This window comes from Pseudorca crassidens, chromosome 7 (assembly GCF_039906515.1).
Source record: "Pseudorca crassidens isolate mPseCra1 chromosome 7, mPseCra1.hap1, whole genome shotgun sequence".
Taxonomy (NCBI): domain Eukaryota; kingdom Metazoa; phylum Chordata; class Mammalia; order Artiodactyla; family Delphinidae; genus Pseudorca; species Pseudorca crassidens.
The window spans coordinates 100,018,026-100,036,484 of NC_090302.1; the positions used below are offsets into that span (position 1 = coordinate 100,018,026).

The 18,459-nt window shown below is 39.7% G+C and overlaps 1 protein-coding gene and 1 long non-coding RNA gene across 2 annotated transcripts in view; one reads left to right on the plus strand and one right to left on the minus strand.

Annotated features, from left to right (window-relative positions):
• Positions 1–18,459, plus strand: part of NPM2 (nucleophosmin/nucleoplasmin 2) — a 20,452-nt gene continuing 1,993 nt past the window's right edge. The window contains 4 exon segments of the mRNA XM_067745076.1: positions 1–309; positions 466–551; positions 718–843; positions 17,896–17,989. Of these exon segments, the coding sequence (XP_067601177.1) occupies positions 252–309; positions 466–551; positions 718–843; positions 17,896–17,989 (364 nt within the window). The 5' untranslated portion in view covers positions 1–251.
• LOC137228107 (uncharacterized) overlaps positions 17,158–18,459 on the minus strand; it is a 4,947-nt gene continuing 3,645 nt past the window's right edge. Inside the window, exons 2-4 of the long non-coding RNA XR_010945151.1 lie at positions 18,179–18,267; positions 17,623–17,749; positions 17,158–17,414 (exon numbers count right to left, since the gene is read on the minus strand). This is a non-coding gene — a long non-coding RNA (uncharacterized lncRNA). The remainder of the gene's footprint in view (positions 17,415–17,622; positions 17,750–18,178; positions 18,268–18,459) is intronic.

The window sequence follows — 18,459 nt, forward strand, 5'->3', positions numbered from 1 at the left end:
GGGCCGAGTGGACATGAGACCGGGCACCGAGCCGCCTTGCCCGCGGCTGACCGGCGCTGCACCCCTGGGGTGCTGGGAGGGCCGGCGGGGCAGCCGGGCGCCTCGCTCACCTCTCCCGCTCTGGGCGATCTAAGCACCGTCCTTTGGCGGAGCGCTCCGCCGGGGTGTCCCCAGCTCGGGTGTGGGCTGCCTTGTCGGCCGGGGGTTGTAACGCGCCCTTCCTCGCAGCTGCTCGGCCCCCGCCCCGCATCATGAATCGCAGCCGTACTAGCAGCACCTCCGAAAAGGCGACACTGGCCTTGCTCTGGGGTGAGTGAGGCTCCAGGCTGTTCTCGGAGCACCTGGGGGGCTGGGGGTACGTCACCGGGGGCAGGGGGTGCGCCTAGGGCTGGAGGCAGAGAGGCGCGCCTCCCTGGAGCCTGCCCGCCCCACGCCACGCCTTCCGCCCTCCGTCTCCCTTCGCAGGCTGTGAGCTGAGCCAGGAGAAGCCGACTTGGACCTTCAGACCCCAGAAGGTGGGGAAGCAGAACTGTATGCTGCTGCTTAGTACGGTGGGTACCCCCCAGCCCCAAGGAGGGGCGGAAGGACGGAGCAGGGAGGGACTTGGACAGCCACAGAGGAGCAGGTGGGATTGTCCCGTGCCCGCAGCTGGAACAGGGTTTGCCTCCTCCGCCCTCTGGGTGAAGAGGAGCCATGCTCGTTTTCCACCCCTCTCAGATTTGCCTGGGGGAGAAAGCCAAAGAGGAGATGAACCTCGTGGAGATCCTGCCCCCAGCAAGCCAGGACGACAGAAGGAGGAAGCCCATCACCCTGGCCTCTCTTCGGGCCTCCGTCCTCCCCATGGTGAGCCTTTCCCTGCGGGCCTAGGACACCCTGGCTCCAGGCCTAGGAGGCCCTGCTCAGGCCTCACCCGCTGCGTGGGAACGGACCCAAAGGTGGGGTACAGGCTCCTGTACAAGTACAACCAGTGCTAGAGAGGCATATAGCCCAGGACTAAAAGCTTGGACCCAGGAGGCAGGGAGCCCTGTTTCCATCCTAGTCCACAATTTTTTTTTTTTTTTTTTGGTGGGCCGGGGGCGGGGTGGCCGGCTGAGTCCTAACCACTGGACCGCCAGGGAACTCCCTCCTAGTCGGCTCTTTACCAGCCGTGTGACTTTGGGCAAGTTAAATAACCTCTCTCCAAATCACATTTTTCAACTGTTTACTGTTGGAGACCAGTGTTGACGATTTACATACTGCCTGTGTATCCAGATTGTGTATCCAGAAAGTCTCACTCTAATAACTTATTTTGAGTTTTCTATGCAGATCTTCTTTGTGAGTAATGGCAGTCTTTGTGTTGTTTTTTGTTGTTGTTGTTGTTGTTTCTTTTAAATCCAGGTACACTGGCTAGGACCTCCAGTATAATATTGGATAAAATGATAATGGTAGATGTCCTCGTTTCATTCCTGATTTATTTATTTTTGGCTGCGTTGGGTCTTCGTTGCTGCTTGCAGGCTCTCTCTAGTTGCGGCGAGCGGGGGCTACTCTTCATTGCAGTGCAAGGGCTTCTCATTGCAGTGGCTTCTCTTGCTGCGAAGCATGTCCTCTAGGCACACGGGCTTCAGTAGTTGTGGCACGCAGGCTCAGTAGTTGTGGCTCGCGGGCTCTAGAGCGCAGGTTCAGTAGTTGCAGCACACGGGCTTAGTTGCTCTGCGGCATGTGGGATCTTCCCTGACTAGGGCTCTGACTATTTTATTAAGGATATTTTTGTCTATGTTATAAGCAACATTGGTCTATGGTTTTCTTGTCATGTTTTTGTCTGATTTTAGCATAAGGTAATTCTGGGCCTCATAAAATGAAAAGGAAGATGTTCTCTTCTATTTTCTGGAAGAATTCATGTAAATTTGTTTTGTTTTTTCTTTTTCTTAAATGTTTTGGTAGAATTCACCTGTGAAGCAATCTGGTTAACTACAAGTTAAATTTATTTAATGGATATAAGACTATTTGGTTTACTTTGTTTAGAGAGCTTTATGTTTGTGTTTTTTAAGGAATTTTTCTGTTTCATCTAAATTGTCAACTTTTCTGGCATAAAGTTGTTCATATTATTCCCTAATCCTTTTCTGTATTATCTGTATTAAAGTTTGCTCTTTTGTTCCTGATGTTTCTTGTATGGTTTCTTGTTCTCAGATGTTTCTATTTCTTTGAGTCAGTTCTTTTATTAGCTGTATTGAGATATAATTTATATACAGTAAGATTCACTAGTGTTAAGTGTGCAGCTCGATGCATTTGACAAATTGTGCAATAGCCACCAACATCAAGGTAGAGAATTTCCACCGCCCTGCCCCCAGTTCCTCACGCCTCATGCAGTCTGTTCCTTCCACCTACCACTGCCTCTGGCAACCATTGATCTACTTTCTGTCACTATAGTTTTGCCTTTTCTATAATTTCATTTAAATGGAACCATACAATATGTAGTCTCTTGTGCTGGCTTTTTTCACTTAGCACAATGCTTTTGAGATTTATCCCCGTTGTTGATAAAACAGTAATATGCTCCTTTTTTATATCTGAGTAATATGCCACTCTACAATTTATATAAAATTTGTTCGTTCACCTGTTAATGGACATATGGACATTTGGGGTAGTTTCCGGTTTTTGGACTATTGTCAATCAAGCTGCTAGGAATGTTTGAGTGTATTTGTATAGACGTGTTTTCATTTCTCTTAGGTAAATACCTAGGAGTGATATTGCTGGATCACATAGGAAGCATATGTTAAACTTTATACAAAACTGCTAAACTATTTTCCAAATTGCTGTACCATTCTGCATTTCTACCAGCAGTCTACGAGAATTCCAGTTGGTCCACATCCTCACCAACACTTGGCATTGTCAGTCTTCTTAATTTTAGCCAATCTAGTACATATACAGTGGCACCTCATTGTGGTTTTTATTTTTCCTTGAGGGTTGGTGGTATTAACCGTCTTCTTATTTGGGTTTTGGTCTTTTGTGTATCTTCTTCTGCAAAATACCTGTTTAGATGTTTTGCCCATTTTTAAATAATTGAGTTATTCTTATTGACTTGTAGCAGTTTTTTTTAATATATTTTGGATATAAGTCCTTTATTACAAATATTTTCTCCTAATGTGTGGCTTGCCTTTTCATTTTTGTAATAATGTTTTTTGAAGAGCACAAGTTTTTAATTTTGATAAAGTTCAACTTAACATTTTTTTCTCTTATGGTTCATCCTTTTGGTGTCCAAAGAAATCATTGCTTAAACTAAGGTCACAAAGGTTTCCTTTTATGTTTTCTTCTAGAAATGCTATTGTTTTAGCTCTTATATTTAAGTCTATGATCCGTTTCAAGATAAGTTTCTTGTATGGTATGAAGTGAGGATAGAAGGACATTTTTTCCAAATTGATATCTAATGCTCCAGTATTGAAAAGACTGCTCTTTCACTGACACAGTTACCTTGGCATTTGCCAAAAATTGGTTGACCAGATGTGTATGCATATATGTCTATACACTATTCTGTTTCATTGATTTATGTTTACCCTCATTCCATACCAAACTAATTTGATTATTGTGCTTTTATAGTAAGTCTTAAAATTAGATCGTGTGAGTCCTCCAATTTTGTTATTCTTTTCCAAAACTGGGTTGACAAGTCTAGGTCCTTAGCATTTCCGTATAAGTTTCAGAATCAGCTTTCTTTAAAAATAAGTCTGATGGGATTTTGATTGAGATTGAATTGAATCTATAGATTACTTTGGGGGGAATTGCCATCTTGACAATTTTGAGTCATCGATAATTGAACATGATGTATTTCTCCATTTGTTTACATCTTTAGATTTTCCCAGGAATGTTTTGTAATTTTCAGGGTCCTGGTCCCCTACGTACTTTGTAAAGTTTACCCCCACATATTTCATGATTTGGGGTGCTATTAAAAATGAGATTAGCATATTTATTGGAAGAAAATTCACATACCATAAGCTTCACTCATTAGAGTATATAATTCAGTGATTTTTAGTAAATTCAGAGTTGTGCAACAATCACAATCTAGGTTTAGAACACTTTCATCAACCCAAAAAGGAACTCCATACCTACCAGTGGTCACTTCCCATTTCCCACATTCACTTACCCCCAGCCTTAGGCAACCACTAATTTACTTTATGTCTATAGGTTTGCCTATTCTGGCAAATCATATAAATGGAATCATAAACTGTATGGTCTTTTGTGACCGCTTTCTTTCACTTAGTATAATGTTTTTAAGGTTTATCCATGTTGTTGCATGTATCAGTACTTGACTCCTTTTTATTGCCAAATAATATTCCATTGTATTGATATACAACATTTTGTTTATCTGTTCACTTGGTGGACATTTGGGTTGTTTCTACCACTTGGCTATTAGGAATGCTGTTATTAACATTAATGTACAAATTTTTGTATGAACATACGTTTTTTTTTAACATTTTATTTATTTATTTATTTCTGGCTGTGTTGGGTCTTCGTTGCTGCATGCAGACTTTCTCTAGTTGCGGCAAGCGGGGGCTACTCTTCGTTGCGGTGCGCGGGCTTCTCATTGCAGTGGCTTCTCTTGTTGTGGAGCATGGGCTCTAGGCATGTGGGCTTCAGTAGTTGTGGCTCACGGGCTCTAGAACGCAGGCTCAGTAGCTGTGGCTCATGGGCTTAGTCGCTCCACAGCATGGGGAATCTTCCCAGACCAGGGCTTGAACCCATGTCCCCTGCATTGGCAGGCGGATTCTTAACCACTGTGCCACCAGGGAAGTCCTGAACATAAGTTTTTATTTCTCTTGAGCATATACCTGGAGGTGCAATTGCTGGGTCATATGGTAGCTTCATATATATAACATTTTGAGGAACTGCCATATTGTTTTCCAAAGTGGTCACACCATTTTACAATCTCACCAGCAATGTTCGGGTATTCCAATCTCTCCACATCCTCACCAACACTTGTTTTTGTCTTTGGTTTTGATTAGTCATCTTAGTGGGTATGAAGTGGTAGCTCACTGTGGTTTTGATTTGCGTTTCTCTAATGACTAATGATGTTGAGCATCTCTTTATGTGCTTATTGGCTACTTGTATATCTTTTTTGGAGAATTTTCTTTCTTTCTTTTTGTTTTTTCTTTTTTGGCAGTGTGGCTTGTGGGATCTTAGTTCTCTGACCAGGGATTGAACCCGCACCCTTGGCAATGAAAGCATGGAGTTCTAACCACGGGACTGCCAGGGAATTCCTGGAGAATTTTCTGTTCAAATCTTTATTAATTTTGTAAAACTGTGTTTGAGTTTAATGTATTTTAATATTTGTCTTTTTACTATTGACTTGTATGCGTTCTTTTTTTTTTTTTTTTTTTTTTTTTTTTTTTTTTTTTTTCGGTACACGGGCTTCTCACTGCTGTGGTCCCTCCCGTTGTGGAGCACAGGCTCCGGACGCGCAGGCTCAGCGGCCATGGCTCACGGGCCCAGCCGCTCCGCGGCATGTGGGATCTTCCCGGACCGGGGCACGAACCCGTGTCCCCTGCATCGGCAGGCGGACTCTCAACCACTGCACCACCAGGGAAACCCGAGTTCTTTATTTTACATACAAGCCTCTTATCAGCTTATTTGCAAATAGTTACCCCCCTTTCCCTGGGTTGTCTTTTTACTTTCTTGATGATATCATTTGCAGCACAAAGTTTTTTGTTTTCATATAGTCCAGTTCATATGTGTTTTCTTTTGTTGCTTCTGCTTCTGGTGTTGAATCTTAGAAACAACTGCCTAACACAAGGTCATGAAGATTTACTCCTGTGTTTTCTCCTACGAGTTTTAAAGTTTTAGTTCTTATATATAAGTCTATGGGCCATTTTCAGTTAATTTTTTTATATGGGATAAGGTACAGAAATGCTATTTAAAATTTTTATTTTATCATTATTCAGTACTAGTATATAGTTATATAATTGGTTTTTGTATTATCTAACCTTGCTAAATTTGCATATTAGTCCTAGCAGCTTTCCATTGATTCCACAGAATTTGCTATGTATTTATTCATGTCATCTGTGAATAAAGTCAGTTTAACATCTTAACTTTCTATCTGTATGCCTTGCGTTTCTTTTTGTTGTCTTACTTCACTGATTAGGACATCAAGTACAATGTTGAGTAAAAGTTGTAAGAGCAGGACTATCCTTGCCTTTTACCGGAGGGAAAGTATTTAGTCTTTTACCATTAAGACAGACGAAGGATTTTGGTAGATGTCCTATATTAAGTTTGAGGATGTTCCCTTCTATTCCTAGTTTGCTGAGATATTTTATCATGAGTGGGTGTTGAATTTTGTCAAAGAATTCTTTTTCTGCATGTAGTGAGGTGATTTTTTTCTCCTTTATTTTGTTATGTGGCAAATTACATTCATTGATTTTTTCAAATTTTAAACCCACTGTGCATTCTTGGTATAAGCCCCGTTCAATCATAATGTATTACCTTTTTATATATTGCTGGATTCCATTTGCTACTATTTTATTAAGGATATTTTTGTCTATGTTATAAGCAACATTGGTCTATGGTTTTCTTGTCATGTTTTTGTCTGATTTTAGCATAAGGTAATTCTGGGCCTCATAAAATGAAAAGGAAGATGTTCTCTTCTATTTTCTGGAAGAATTCATGTAAATTTGTTTTGTTTTTTCTTTTTCTTAAATGTTTTGGTAGAATTCACCTGTGAAGCAATCTGGTTAACTACAAGTTAAATTTATTTAATGGATATAAGACTATTTGGTTTACTTTGTTTAGAGAGCTTTATGTTTGTGTTTTTTAAGGAATTTTTCTGTTTCATCTAAATTGTCAACTTTTCTGGCATAAAGTTGTTCATATTATTCCCTAATCCTTTTCTGTATTATCTGTATTAAAGTTTGCTCTTTTGTTCCTGATGTTGGTAATTTGTGTCTTCTCTCCTTTTTATCAGGTCCAGTCTGGCTAGAGGTTTAACGGTTCTATCAGTCTTTCTCAGGAACCAAGTTTTGGTTTCATCAGTCTTTCTCTATTGTTTTTCCACTTTTGTATTTAATTGAGCTGTTCTTTATTCCTCTCTTCTGTTTATTTTGGTTTCAGTCTGATCTTTTTCTAGTTTCTTAAGGCATAATCTTATATTATTGATTTTTTTAGACCTTTTTCAGATATAAGCATTTCATGCTATGATTTCCTTCTAGGCATCTTTCTAGCTTCGTCCCACAAATTTTGATAAGTACTATATTCATTTTCATTCAGTTCAAATTATTTTCTGGTTTTATTCTTCAGTCCCTGCGGTACTTAGAAGTATGTTTGCTTTTTAATTTCCAAATAGAGATTTTCTAATTCTTTCTTTAATTGATTTCTATTTTAATTTCATTATGGTCTGAAAATATGCTTTATATGATTTCAGTCTAAACAGTGTTGTGACTTGCTTTATGGCCCATAATATGTTCTATCTTGGTGACTCTTTCATTCACACTTGAAGAATGTGTGTTCTCCCATGGTTGGGTGTATTGCTCTATAAATGTCAATTGTATCAAGTTGGTTGATGGTTTTGTTCGAGTCTTCCATATCCTGACTCATTTTCTGTCCACTTGATCTATTAGTTACTGAAAGAGGAACGCTGAAGACCCCAACAATAATTATGTCTTTGTCTCTTTCTCTTTTTAATTATCAGTTTTTGCCCCATGTATTTTAAAACTCTTTTATTAGGTGCATCCTAATAAATCCTGCATTTCTAGGATTGTTATATCCTTTAGGTTAATTGATCCCTTTATCATTATGAAATGCTCCTCTTTATCCCTGATAAATATTCTGAAGTCTACTTGGTCTGACTAATATAGTCAATCTAACTCTCTTTTTTTTTTAATTTGTTTATTTTATTAATTTATTTTTGGCTCTGTTGGGTCTTCGGTGCTGCGCTCAGGCTTTCTCTAGTTGCAGCAAGCGGGGGCTACTCTTCATTGCAGTGCACAGGCTTCTCATTACAGTGGCTTCTCTCGTTGTGGAGCACAGGCTCTAGGCACACGGGCTTCAGTAGTTGTGGTGCACGGGCTTAGTTGCTCCGTGGCATGTGGGATCTTCCCGGACCAGGAATCGAACCCGTGTCCCCTTCATTGGCAGGTGGATTCTCAACTACTGCGCCACCAGGGAAGCCCCAATCTAGTTCTCTTTTGATTAGTGTTTGTGTTGTATATTTTTCCTATTCTTTTATTTTGTTATTTTACTTTAACCTCTGTATCTTTATGTATAAATTGGGTTTCTTTTAGATAACACCTAATTGAGTTTTACTTTTTTATCCACTTGCTATCTCTGCCTTTTAATTAGAGCACTTAGACAGTTAATATTTAACCAAATTATCAACAAGGTTGAGTTTAAATCTATCATCTTGCTATTAGTTTTCCCATTTGTCCCATCTGTGCTCCTTTCTTCCTCTTTTCTGGCTTTTTGGATTAACTAAGCGGTTTTTTTGGTTACATTTTCATCCTCAATATTGGCTTCTTAGGTGTACCTCATCTCTTTGGTTTTTTTCTTAATCATTGCTCTAGAGTTTACAGTATGCATTTTTAACTTACAACAGTCTATAGTGAAATAATATTATACCATTTCATGTACAATATAAGAATCTTAACTACAGCACACTTCATTTACCACTTCCCATCCTTTGTGCTATTGTTGTAATAACTTTTGTTTCTACATATGCTATAAATCCTACTCTACATTGTTGTTATTTTTTTCTTTAAGCGGTCTATATTTTAAAGAGATTAGAACTTAGAATAAACCATTTTTATATTTACCATTTCTGGTACTTTTCACTCCTTTGTGTAGATTCAATTTCCATTTGGTGTCATATTCCTTCTGTGTGAAGGATTTAAACATTTTTTGTAATGCAGATCTGCTTATGATGAATTCTTTAAGCTTTTGTATGCCTGGAAAGTCCTTATTTCATTTCAGTTTTGAAAGGTATTTTCACTGGGTAAAGAACTCTAGATTGACTTTTTTTCCTTCCAACACTGAAAAAAATTTCTCCATTGTCTTCTAGCTTGCATTATTTGGAGAAATCTTCTCACATCCTTGTCTTCATTCCCCTGTATGTGATGTCTTTTTTCCTCTGGCTGCTCTTAAGATTTTCTCCTTGTAACTAGTTTTGAGCAATTTGATTATAAAATGTACTGGGGTTCACTGCACTTCTTAGATCTGTGGATTTACCATTTTTGTCAAATTTGGAAATTTTTGGCCATTATTCCTTCAATCATTTTTTTCTGTTCCCCCTTCTCTCTCATCTCCATTGAGGAATCCAATTACATGTATACTTGGCTCCTTAAAGTTGTCCCACAGTTCATTATGCTCTTTTCGTTTTGTTAAAGTATTTTTCCTCTGTGTATTCATTTTGGATAGACTTTATTTACTCAGTTTCATTATTCTTTTCTTCTGCAGTATCTAATTTGCTGTTAATCTCATCAGTATGTCTTCATCTTAGATATTGTCGTTTTCACCTCTACAAATTTCAAGTCTTCCATGTCTCATTTTCGATCTTTCATGAACATATGGACTATAGTTTTAATGTTCTTTTCTACTAATTCTCATTTATGTCATTTCTGTTTCAGTTTTTATTGAATTTTTCCCCTCTTCATTATGAGTTGTAGCTTTCTTGTTCTTTGTATGTCTGGTAATTATTTTTTAATAAACTTATTTACTTATTTATTTTTGGCTGCGTTGGGTCTTCATTGCTGTGTGCAGGCTTTCTCTAGTTGCGGCAAGCAGGGGCTACTCTTCGTTGCGGTGAGCGGGCTCCTCATTGCGGTGGCTTCTCTTGTTGTGGAACATGGGCTCTAGGCGCACAGGCTTCAGTAGTTGTGGCACACAGGCTCAGTAGTTGTGGGCTCTAGAGTGCAGGCTCAGTAGTTGTGGCACACGGGCTTAGTTGCTCCATGGCTTGTGGGATCTTCCCAGACCAGGGATCAAGCCCACGTCCCCTGCATTGGCATGCAGATTCTTAACCACTGTGCCACCAGGGAAGTCCTGTCTGGTAATTTTTGATTGGATGCTAGACATGAATTTTACTATTTGGATGCTGGATATTTTTACAGTTTTATAAGTATTCTTGAATTTTGTTCTGGAATGCAGTGAAGTTACTTAAATACCATTTGATCCTTTTGTGTCTTGCTTTTAAGCTTTGTTAGGGATTTAAGCTGAATTTAGTCTAATTTTGCCCCACTACTGTAGCAAGACCCTTCTTAGTACTCCAGTAGATGCCCCATAAATTATGAGATTTTCCACTCTGTGAGCTCCAGACACCTTTATGATGATTCTTTCTCCAGCCTCAGGTAGTTTCCTTGCATGGATGTTCCGATTACTACTTAACTGCATACTCAAGGGGGCCTTCTACAGATCTCTGGAGTGCTGTCTTTGCAGCTTTTTCCTCTCTTATGAACTCTAGGTGCCTTGGCTTCTCTGGGTTCCAGTTCTATTTCCTAAACTCAGAGAGACCACTACGTTTTGTCTGGGTTCCCCCTCCCTGCACTGTCCAGGAAGTAAGCTTGGGCAACCATAAGGCTCATCTCATCTCTGTCCCATCTCTCAGAGATCACTGTTCTTCCTTGACTTGTATCCAGTGTCTTGAGAGCTGTTGTTTCCTACGCAGGCATACCTGGTTTTATGGTACTTCACAGATATTGCGGGAGTTTTGTTTTTTTGTTCATTTGTTTTTGTTTTTTACAAATGAAGGTTTGTAGCAGCCCTGCACTGTCAGATGATGAATAGCATTTTTAGCAATAAAGTATTTTTAAATTAAGGCACGTACATTTTTTAGACATAATGCTGTTGTACACTTAATAGAATACAGTATAGTGTAATTATATGCACTAGGAAACCAGAAATTTCATGTGACTCACTTTATTGTGATAATCGCTTTATTGCAGTAGTCTGGAGCTAAGCCTGCAATATCTTTGAGGTATGCCTGTATTATAGTTTTTTAGTTGTGTCAAGCTGGAGAGTAAATTCAGTCCCTGTTACTTACTTGGCCTGAACCAAACATCTCCTGAGTCAATTATGATTACTTATATTTTTCTAGATATTGTTCACGCTATTTGCTAATAATATTTTTCATCATGACTATATCTGTTATTATATTCCTCTTTTTAAAATTCCCAGTAGTGTTTATCATCTTTCCTTTTTTCCCTTCATTTCAATCACTGGATATTAGTCTTTTTCTTTTTTTTCAAAGAAAAAGCTTTTGATTTTGTTGATGTTTTCTATTGTTTCCTTATTTTTTATTTTATTAATTTCTCTGGTTATCTGCTTTCTTTGTTCCTTTTTCTTACTTCCTTAGTTAGATATTTAGCCCATTCATGTTCTAGCTTATTTTTTCCAAGTAAGTTCTATTTATTTATTTTGAATAGTACACATTTCCCTCTGAAGATGTTTTTAACTGCATCCCTTAATTTGTGATTTGTGGTATTTTCACTTTATCTTACTTTAAATATTTTCTAATTTCCATTATGATTTCTTATTTGATGAATATTTACTTCAAATTTTTTAATTCCCAAAGGTATGGGTGGGTTGAGTCATCACCCTTTTTCTTAGTGTAATTGCATCAGAAAATATGGGGTGTGTGTGTGTGTGTGTGTGTGTGTGTGTGTGTGTGTGTGTGTGTGTGTGTATAGACCACATCAATTCTTTGGTTATTTGTTGAGACTCAATTTGTGGCTTACTACGTGGTAGTATTATAGGATTCTATGTGTGTCCATTAAATCAGGTGTATTAATTGTGTTCAAACCTATATATATTTTGTCTCCTGATGTATCAATTAGCAAAAGAAATGTGTTAAAATTTCCTGTTATGATTGTGGATCTTCGGGTTCTTCTTATAATTTTGTTTACTTTATATATGTTTATTTTTTTAATTGAAAATCGTTTTAGATAATTGTAGATTCACATGCAGCTGTAAGAAATAATACTGAGAGATCCCTGTATGTTTTGCCCAGTTTTCTCCAATGGTAACATTTTGCAAAACTGTAATATAATATCAAAACCAGGATATTGACATTGATACAATGCAGGGATCTATTTATACAATTTTATCACCTAAGTTCCTATATCCACCACCACAGCCAAGACACTGAACAGTTCCAACACCCCAGGCATCCCTCATGTTGCCCTTTTATAACCACACTCACCTCCCTCCTGCTCCCTCACCTCCCCCTAACCCCTGGCAACCACCAATCTGTCCTCCATTTCTAAAATTTGGTCATTGAAATAGAATCAGACATATGTAACTTTGGGGGAACTGGCTTTTTTTTCTCAGCATAATTCCCTGGAGATCCGTTCATTTTACTGCTGACTGGTATTCCGTGGTATAGTTGTACCACAGTTCAACAATTCATCTGTGGAAAAACTGGTCTGATTCCCATCTGGGGCTCTTACAAATAAAGCTGATATGAACATTTGTGTATAGGTTTTTGCGTAAGCTAAGTTTTCATTTCTCCTGGGTTAAATGTCCAGGAGTGCAATTGCTGGGCCATATGAGGGTGGTTACACATTTAGTTTCTTAAACTGCCAGACTGTTTTCTAAAGTGGCTGTACCATTTTGCATTTCTATCAGCAATGCATAAGTGATCAAGTTTCTTTGCATCCTCATCGACATTTCATGTTGTCACTATCTCTTTTATTTTAGCCTTTCTAATGTATGTGTAGTGATGTCTCATTGTGCTTTTAGTTTGCATTTTCCTGATGGCTAATGATGTTGAACATCTTTTCATGCGGTTTTTGCCATATGTATGTTCAGTTAGGTGTCCATGTCTTTTGCTCATTTTCTAATTGTTTTGTTACTGTTGAATTTTGTTAATTTTTTATATATTCTAGACACTAGTCCTTTGTCAAATATATGGCTTGCAAATATTTTCTCCCCAGTTTATAACTTGTCTTTTCATCCTCTTCACATGAGCTTTTATGGAACAAACGTTTTTAATTTTGATGAGGTCTATTGTATTCTTCCTTTTATGACTTTTGATGTTAAGTCTAAGAACACATTGCCTAGTCTGAGATCATGAAGGTTTTCTATGTTTTTTGTCCAAAAGTCATAGAGTTTTATGTTTTACACTTAAGTCCATGATCCATTTTGAGTTCACTGTTGTATAAGCTATGAGGTTTAGGTGAAGGTTCATTTCTTTGCCTATGGACGTCCAGTTGCTCCAGCTCCATTTGTTGAAAAAGCTTCCTCCATTTAATTGAGTTTGCACCTTTGTCAAAAATCAGTTGCAGGTATTTGTGTGTGTGTATTTCTAGGTCTTCAGTCAATCTATGTGTCTATCCCTCTGATATCACACTGTCTTGATTACTGTGGCTATAGTTTATGTATGTTCAGACCGTGTTGTTGATGCATATAATTTACAGGTTTAGCTTTCTTGTAGAATTTTTACTTTCCTTGTATAATTGTAAATATCTTCCTTGTCTAAATTTTTTCATTATGTGGTGACCTTCTTTATCCCTAAAATACTTATTGAATTAAAGCTTATATCGTCTGATATTAATTTGTTTCCCAGATGTCCCTCAATCTCCATTATTCCTTTATTCTTTAGTAATGGATTCATGACTTTTAGCTGGTCACAAGGCTACTGAGAATAAAAACTATGTTCCCTCTAAGTTTGGCATAACCATGACGTTCTGGCCAATGCGATGTAAGCAGAAGTGGGATCTACAACATCTGAAAAATGTCCTTAAAGAGAGATCATGTGACCACTTTTTTGTCCCTTCCTGGAGTGTAGATGTGATGACTAGAACAAGAGCAGCCATCCTGGGCGAGGTGGGAGCCGTGTATTGAGAATGGTAGAGCAACACGGTACAAAGAGGCTGGATCCCTGGTGATTGAGGAGTGGTGTACTCATAGCTTATGTATGGACTTAGTTTATGAGACAAAGAAGTGAGTGTAAGCCTGTGTAAGCCACTGTTATGGAGTTTTCTGTCACTTATTACCAAACCTAATCGTAACAAACACTACTAGCTTCATTTTTTAGGGACTTTATTTTTTAAGAGCAGTTTTAGGTTTACAATAAAATCGAGAGGAAGTTACAGAGATTTCCTATATACCACCTACCCCTACACATACATAGCCTCCCCCATTATCAACATCACTCACCAGAAAGTACAACTAGCTTCATTTTCATTTTAGTCATGTGTGGCTGCCGTAACAGAGACCCAACTATAGGGGCTTAAGATTTATTTCTGTATTGCATAGAAGTCCAGAGATGGGCAGTCCAGAGCTGATGAGATGACTCCATGGTCACCAAAGACCAAGTCTCCTCGTATCTTTCTCCTGTCTTTAGTGCAGACCTACCATCCTCAAAATCACCTTACAGTCTAGGAAGGCTGCTGCAGCTCCAGCCCTCACTTCTACAATTAATGTAATAGGAAAGAAGCAGCAAGGGAAGACCACAGGGACTTCTCTCAGTTCTCTGTCCACCTTTTAAGGAGTCTTCCCACAAGTACCACCTTCCAAATTCTGCTTATAGCTCATTGATCCAGAAATTAGTAACATAGTCACAACTGCAAAGGAAACTGAAGAATGCAGTTTTTGGCTGGGTATAGTATTTCAGTAATATCAGGGTGCTGTTATTATGGAAGGAAAGAATGGCTATTGGATAAGCAACTGGAAGCCTCTGCTGTACCTGGTATGTATATTTCCATCTCTTTACTCCAGCATTTCTCCGTCCTTATAAGGTTTCTTATAAGCAGTATGTAGCTAGACCTTGTTTTAATCTATCCAGCCAGTATAGTCCGTTTATATTGATTGTGACTTGCTAATATACTTGGATTTACTTGTAACATGTAGTTTGTGCTTCTATTTTCCTTGCCTTTTAAATTTGTTTCTTTTTTCTAGTTTTCCTGTCTTTTATTAGATTGATTAAAGTTTCTTTTCCCCTTTTCTACTGGTTTAGAAGCTATAGAATCTCATTCTAATCTTCATTTGTTCTCCTTAATTTTTTAACAGTCATGCATGATCAAAGTCGAAAATTAATGTTTTCTTCCTCCCAAACCAGGGGATTCTAATTACTTTCATTTTAAAATACATATTGTCATCATGTAGCATTTTAGCTCCAACGTGTTTTAAACCAGCTCAACACTAGTCATGACTAGTGTTGTTTTATTTTACGGCAATGTTTCCTTAGGTATGTATGTGTGTGTGTGTGTGTATGTATGTATGTATGTATTTTTATTTATTTATACCAATTTTTTTCTCATCACTGCTTCTTGCACCTACTTCTCAATTTAATTGCCATCTTTTTGAACATCCTTTTGTAGACCTGGGAGTAGTAAACTTACTTGGGCTTTGCTCAGAAATACCTTTCTTTTATCCTCATTCCTTCATGATAGTTTGGCTGCGTATATACTTCTAGGTAAGAGGTCTGATTCCTGACCTCTTTCTGATTCCTGATGTTGCTGTTGAAATCCTCAGTCTGCCTGGTTATTGTTCCTTTTTTGGAAATCTGGCCTCTTTGGTTGATTTTAAGCTCATCTCTTTGTTCTCATCTGTCATTTCACCATAGTATGTTCAGGTGTGGATTTATTTTTATTTATCTTTTCAGGGATGAGGTTTCCTGCATATGAGGATCTGTCTTGGATCATTTCTGGAGAACTCTTCGTCGTTATCACTTGGAACACTGACTCCATTCTCTCCAGTCCCTACCTCTGATTGGATGCATGTTGGACCTTCTCACCTGTCCTCCACGTCCAGCTTCTCTCTCATATTTTGTTCATTTCTCTCTGTGCTTCATACTGGGTAATTTCTTCCCAGAACTTCTCCAATTTACTGATTCTTCCTTCAGCTGCTTCACTCTGCTTTTTAACCATTTGTTCACTTTACTTCAATGCTAATGTTTTTGATGTCTAGAAGCTGCTTTTGGTTCTTTTTATTTTTATTTTATTTATTTATTTTTTTTGCGGTACGCGGGCCTCTCACTGTTGTGGCCTCTCCCGCTGCGGAGCACAGGCTCCGGATGCGCAGGCTCAGCGGCCATGGCTCACGGGCCCAGCCGCTCCGCGGCATGTGGGATCTTCCTGGACCGGGGCACGAATCCGTGTCCCCTGCATCGGCAGGCGGACTCTCAACCACTGCGCCACCAGGGAAGCCCTCTTTTTCTTTTTTGTAATATCTTGTTCTTATTATTTTGATTCCTACTCTTATATTTATTTGATCTTCATCAAACATTTCATGTGGTTTAGGTTGTTATTCTCTTATCTCAGGTTCCTGGTTGTACATGTTGTTTTGTTCTGCTGCCAGACTCTAGCAGGGTTGTTTCAAACCTCTTCCAGTTTGGTTTGGTTCTGTTTTGTGAAAGAATTCTGTGTGAAAAGAATTCAGAGTGTCCCTAGAGACTGGTTTTGTGTTTGCATCTGCCGTTTGCCACAGGAAGATCGCAAGCCTGGGATTTTATACAGATCTCTTGGCTTGGCAGTGCCCACCGAGTAAATTCAGATTTGCTCTAAGTGAGAGGTACAACCACAGCTGTTAGCTTCTCACAGGAGACTCTGTTATCCCACCCCCAGGTTCTTGTTTCCCTCCTTTGATGGTGGGTCCTTTCTAGTTAGATGGCTTAGGGTCCTTCAGTCCCTTCTCCTCAACCCTCACCATGGGGCTTTTTACTGAGATGTAGCCCTTTGAAGGTCCCCTCCCCAAGGGTTTGTCTCCTGTCCACATGAGTGTCACAACCCAAAGTCCTTGCTGTTTTCAAGGACATCCTCCCTTCAGCTGTGGCATCAGCCTCTGCACAGGCTGCTCTTCTTTCTGATGCACAGGGACACTTCTTTCTGTCTTACCATTCAACCAAGCAGTAAAAACATTGAATCACATTTTATCCAGCATTTCTAGGTGTTTGTGATCAGTTTTCACTTATCTGCTTCCTCTCTGAACCAGAAACTCTAAGTTAATCTCTCTAAGCCTCAGTTTCCCCCTCTGTAAAATAACAACACCTCCTTTGTGGGCTTCTTGTGAAGATTTAAATGAGATAAAGCAGGTAAAATGTGTGGCATGGGGCCTGGCACATGGTAAGAACTCAAGAAGTTTAAGTATCATCATTGTTACTCTAGAAAATTTGCAAAGTTTGGAAAAGTGTAAAGAAAATAAATGTGGTACTGTCCACTGAAAATTACGGTTAGCACTGTAATATATTTCTAACCTTTTTTCCTATGAATATTCACACATTACTTATAAGATGATAGGAAGACTGTAATACAACTTTGCATCTGCTTTTCTCATTTGATCAATGCCTTAGTCAGCTTGGGCTGACATAACAAAATACCATGGAGTGAGTGGTTTAAACAACAGACATTTCTTCCTCACAGTTCTGGAGGCTAGAAGTCTGAGATCAGGGTGCCAGCACGGTCGGGTTTTGGTAAGGGCCCTCTTCCTGGCTTGCAGATGGCTACCTTCTTTTTGTGTCCTCACATGGCCTAGAGAGAAAGCAAACTGTCTGGTCTCGTCTTCTAAGGGCACTAATCCCATCACAAGGTCCCCACCCTCATGACCTCAACTAACCCTAGTTACGGTCCCAAAGGCTCCATCCCCAGATACCAGCACATTGGAGGTTAGGGGCTTCAATGTAAGAATTTGAGGGGACACAGTTCAGTCCATAGCTATCAGACTATTTAACGGCTGCACCTCAGCTTGGAAGACCGTCTGTGATCTTGGCAGGAATGAGATTATCAGATCCATGTTCTTCTCCAACAGAGTCCACCTCAGCAGGAAGGTCCAGGGGGCTGAGAGTGCAGAGAGGTCCAGGGAAGCCCTGAAGCATGTGTGGTTGAGGGGAGGGAATAAACTGAGCATTTCTGCCTGAGGCCAGCCCCCATCCCCCACCCCCAGACAGGTACCAGGCCCGAGTGGCCTGTCCTCTCTACTCCTGCCCCTACCCTCTACCCCCTACCCCTGCAGGTTGTCCTGGCGGGATTGGAGCTTTCTCCTCCTGTCACGTTCCAGCTCCGGGCTGGCTCTGGACCCGTGTTCCTCTGTGGCCAGGAATGTTATGGTAAGTCCAAGCTTGGACCCAAGAAAGGTCTGCCGGTACAGTGCTCAGCACAGGGCCAAGGACATAATAGGTACTCAAACACTTGAGGGATTCTTGAATTATTGGAGAAGATCCCCAAAGGCAACAGAATCACCAGCAGCCTGGACCAGGAGGCCATGGGCACGCCTCCTAGCCCCAGTTCTCCTTTACCTCTCCGCCACGTCCTCTGTGGGCTGCAGCCCTCCAGCCATAACACGGGGGTGGGGTTATACTTGGTTCCATCTTCAAGTGTATTCCTCCTAGTTGTGAGGAATAAACGGCATATTCAGAAAAAGCACTTAACATAACGCCTGGTACCAGAGCACACTCAAAACATTACCTGCTATGAAGTACATCGCTGTAGCAGTAACATGGACCCTGGCAATTCGCTGTGCTTTTGACTCTTTTGACAGACCTTTAACTGCCTTCTTCTCTGTCCAGTGGTGCCTCTT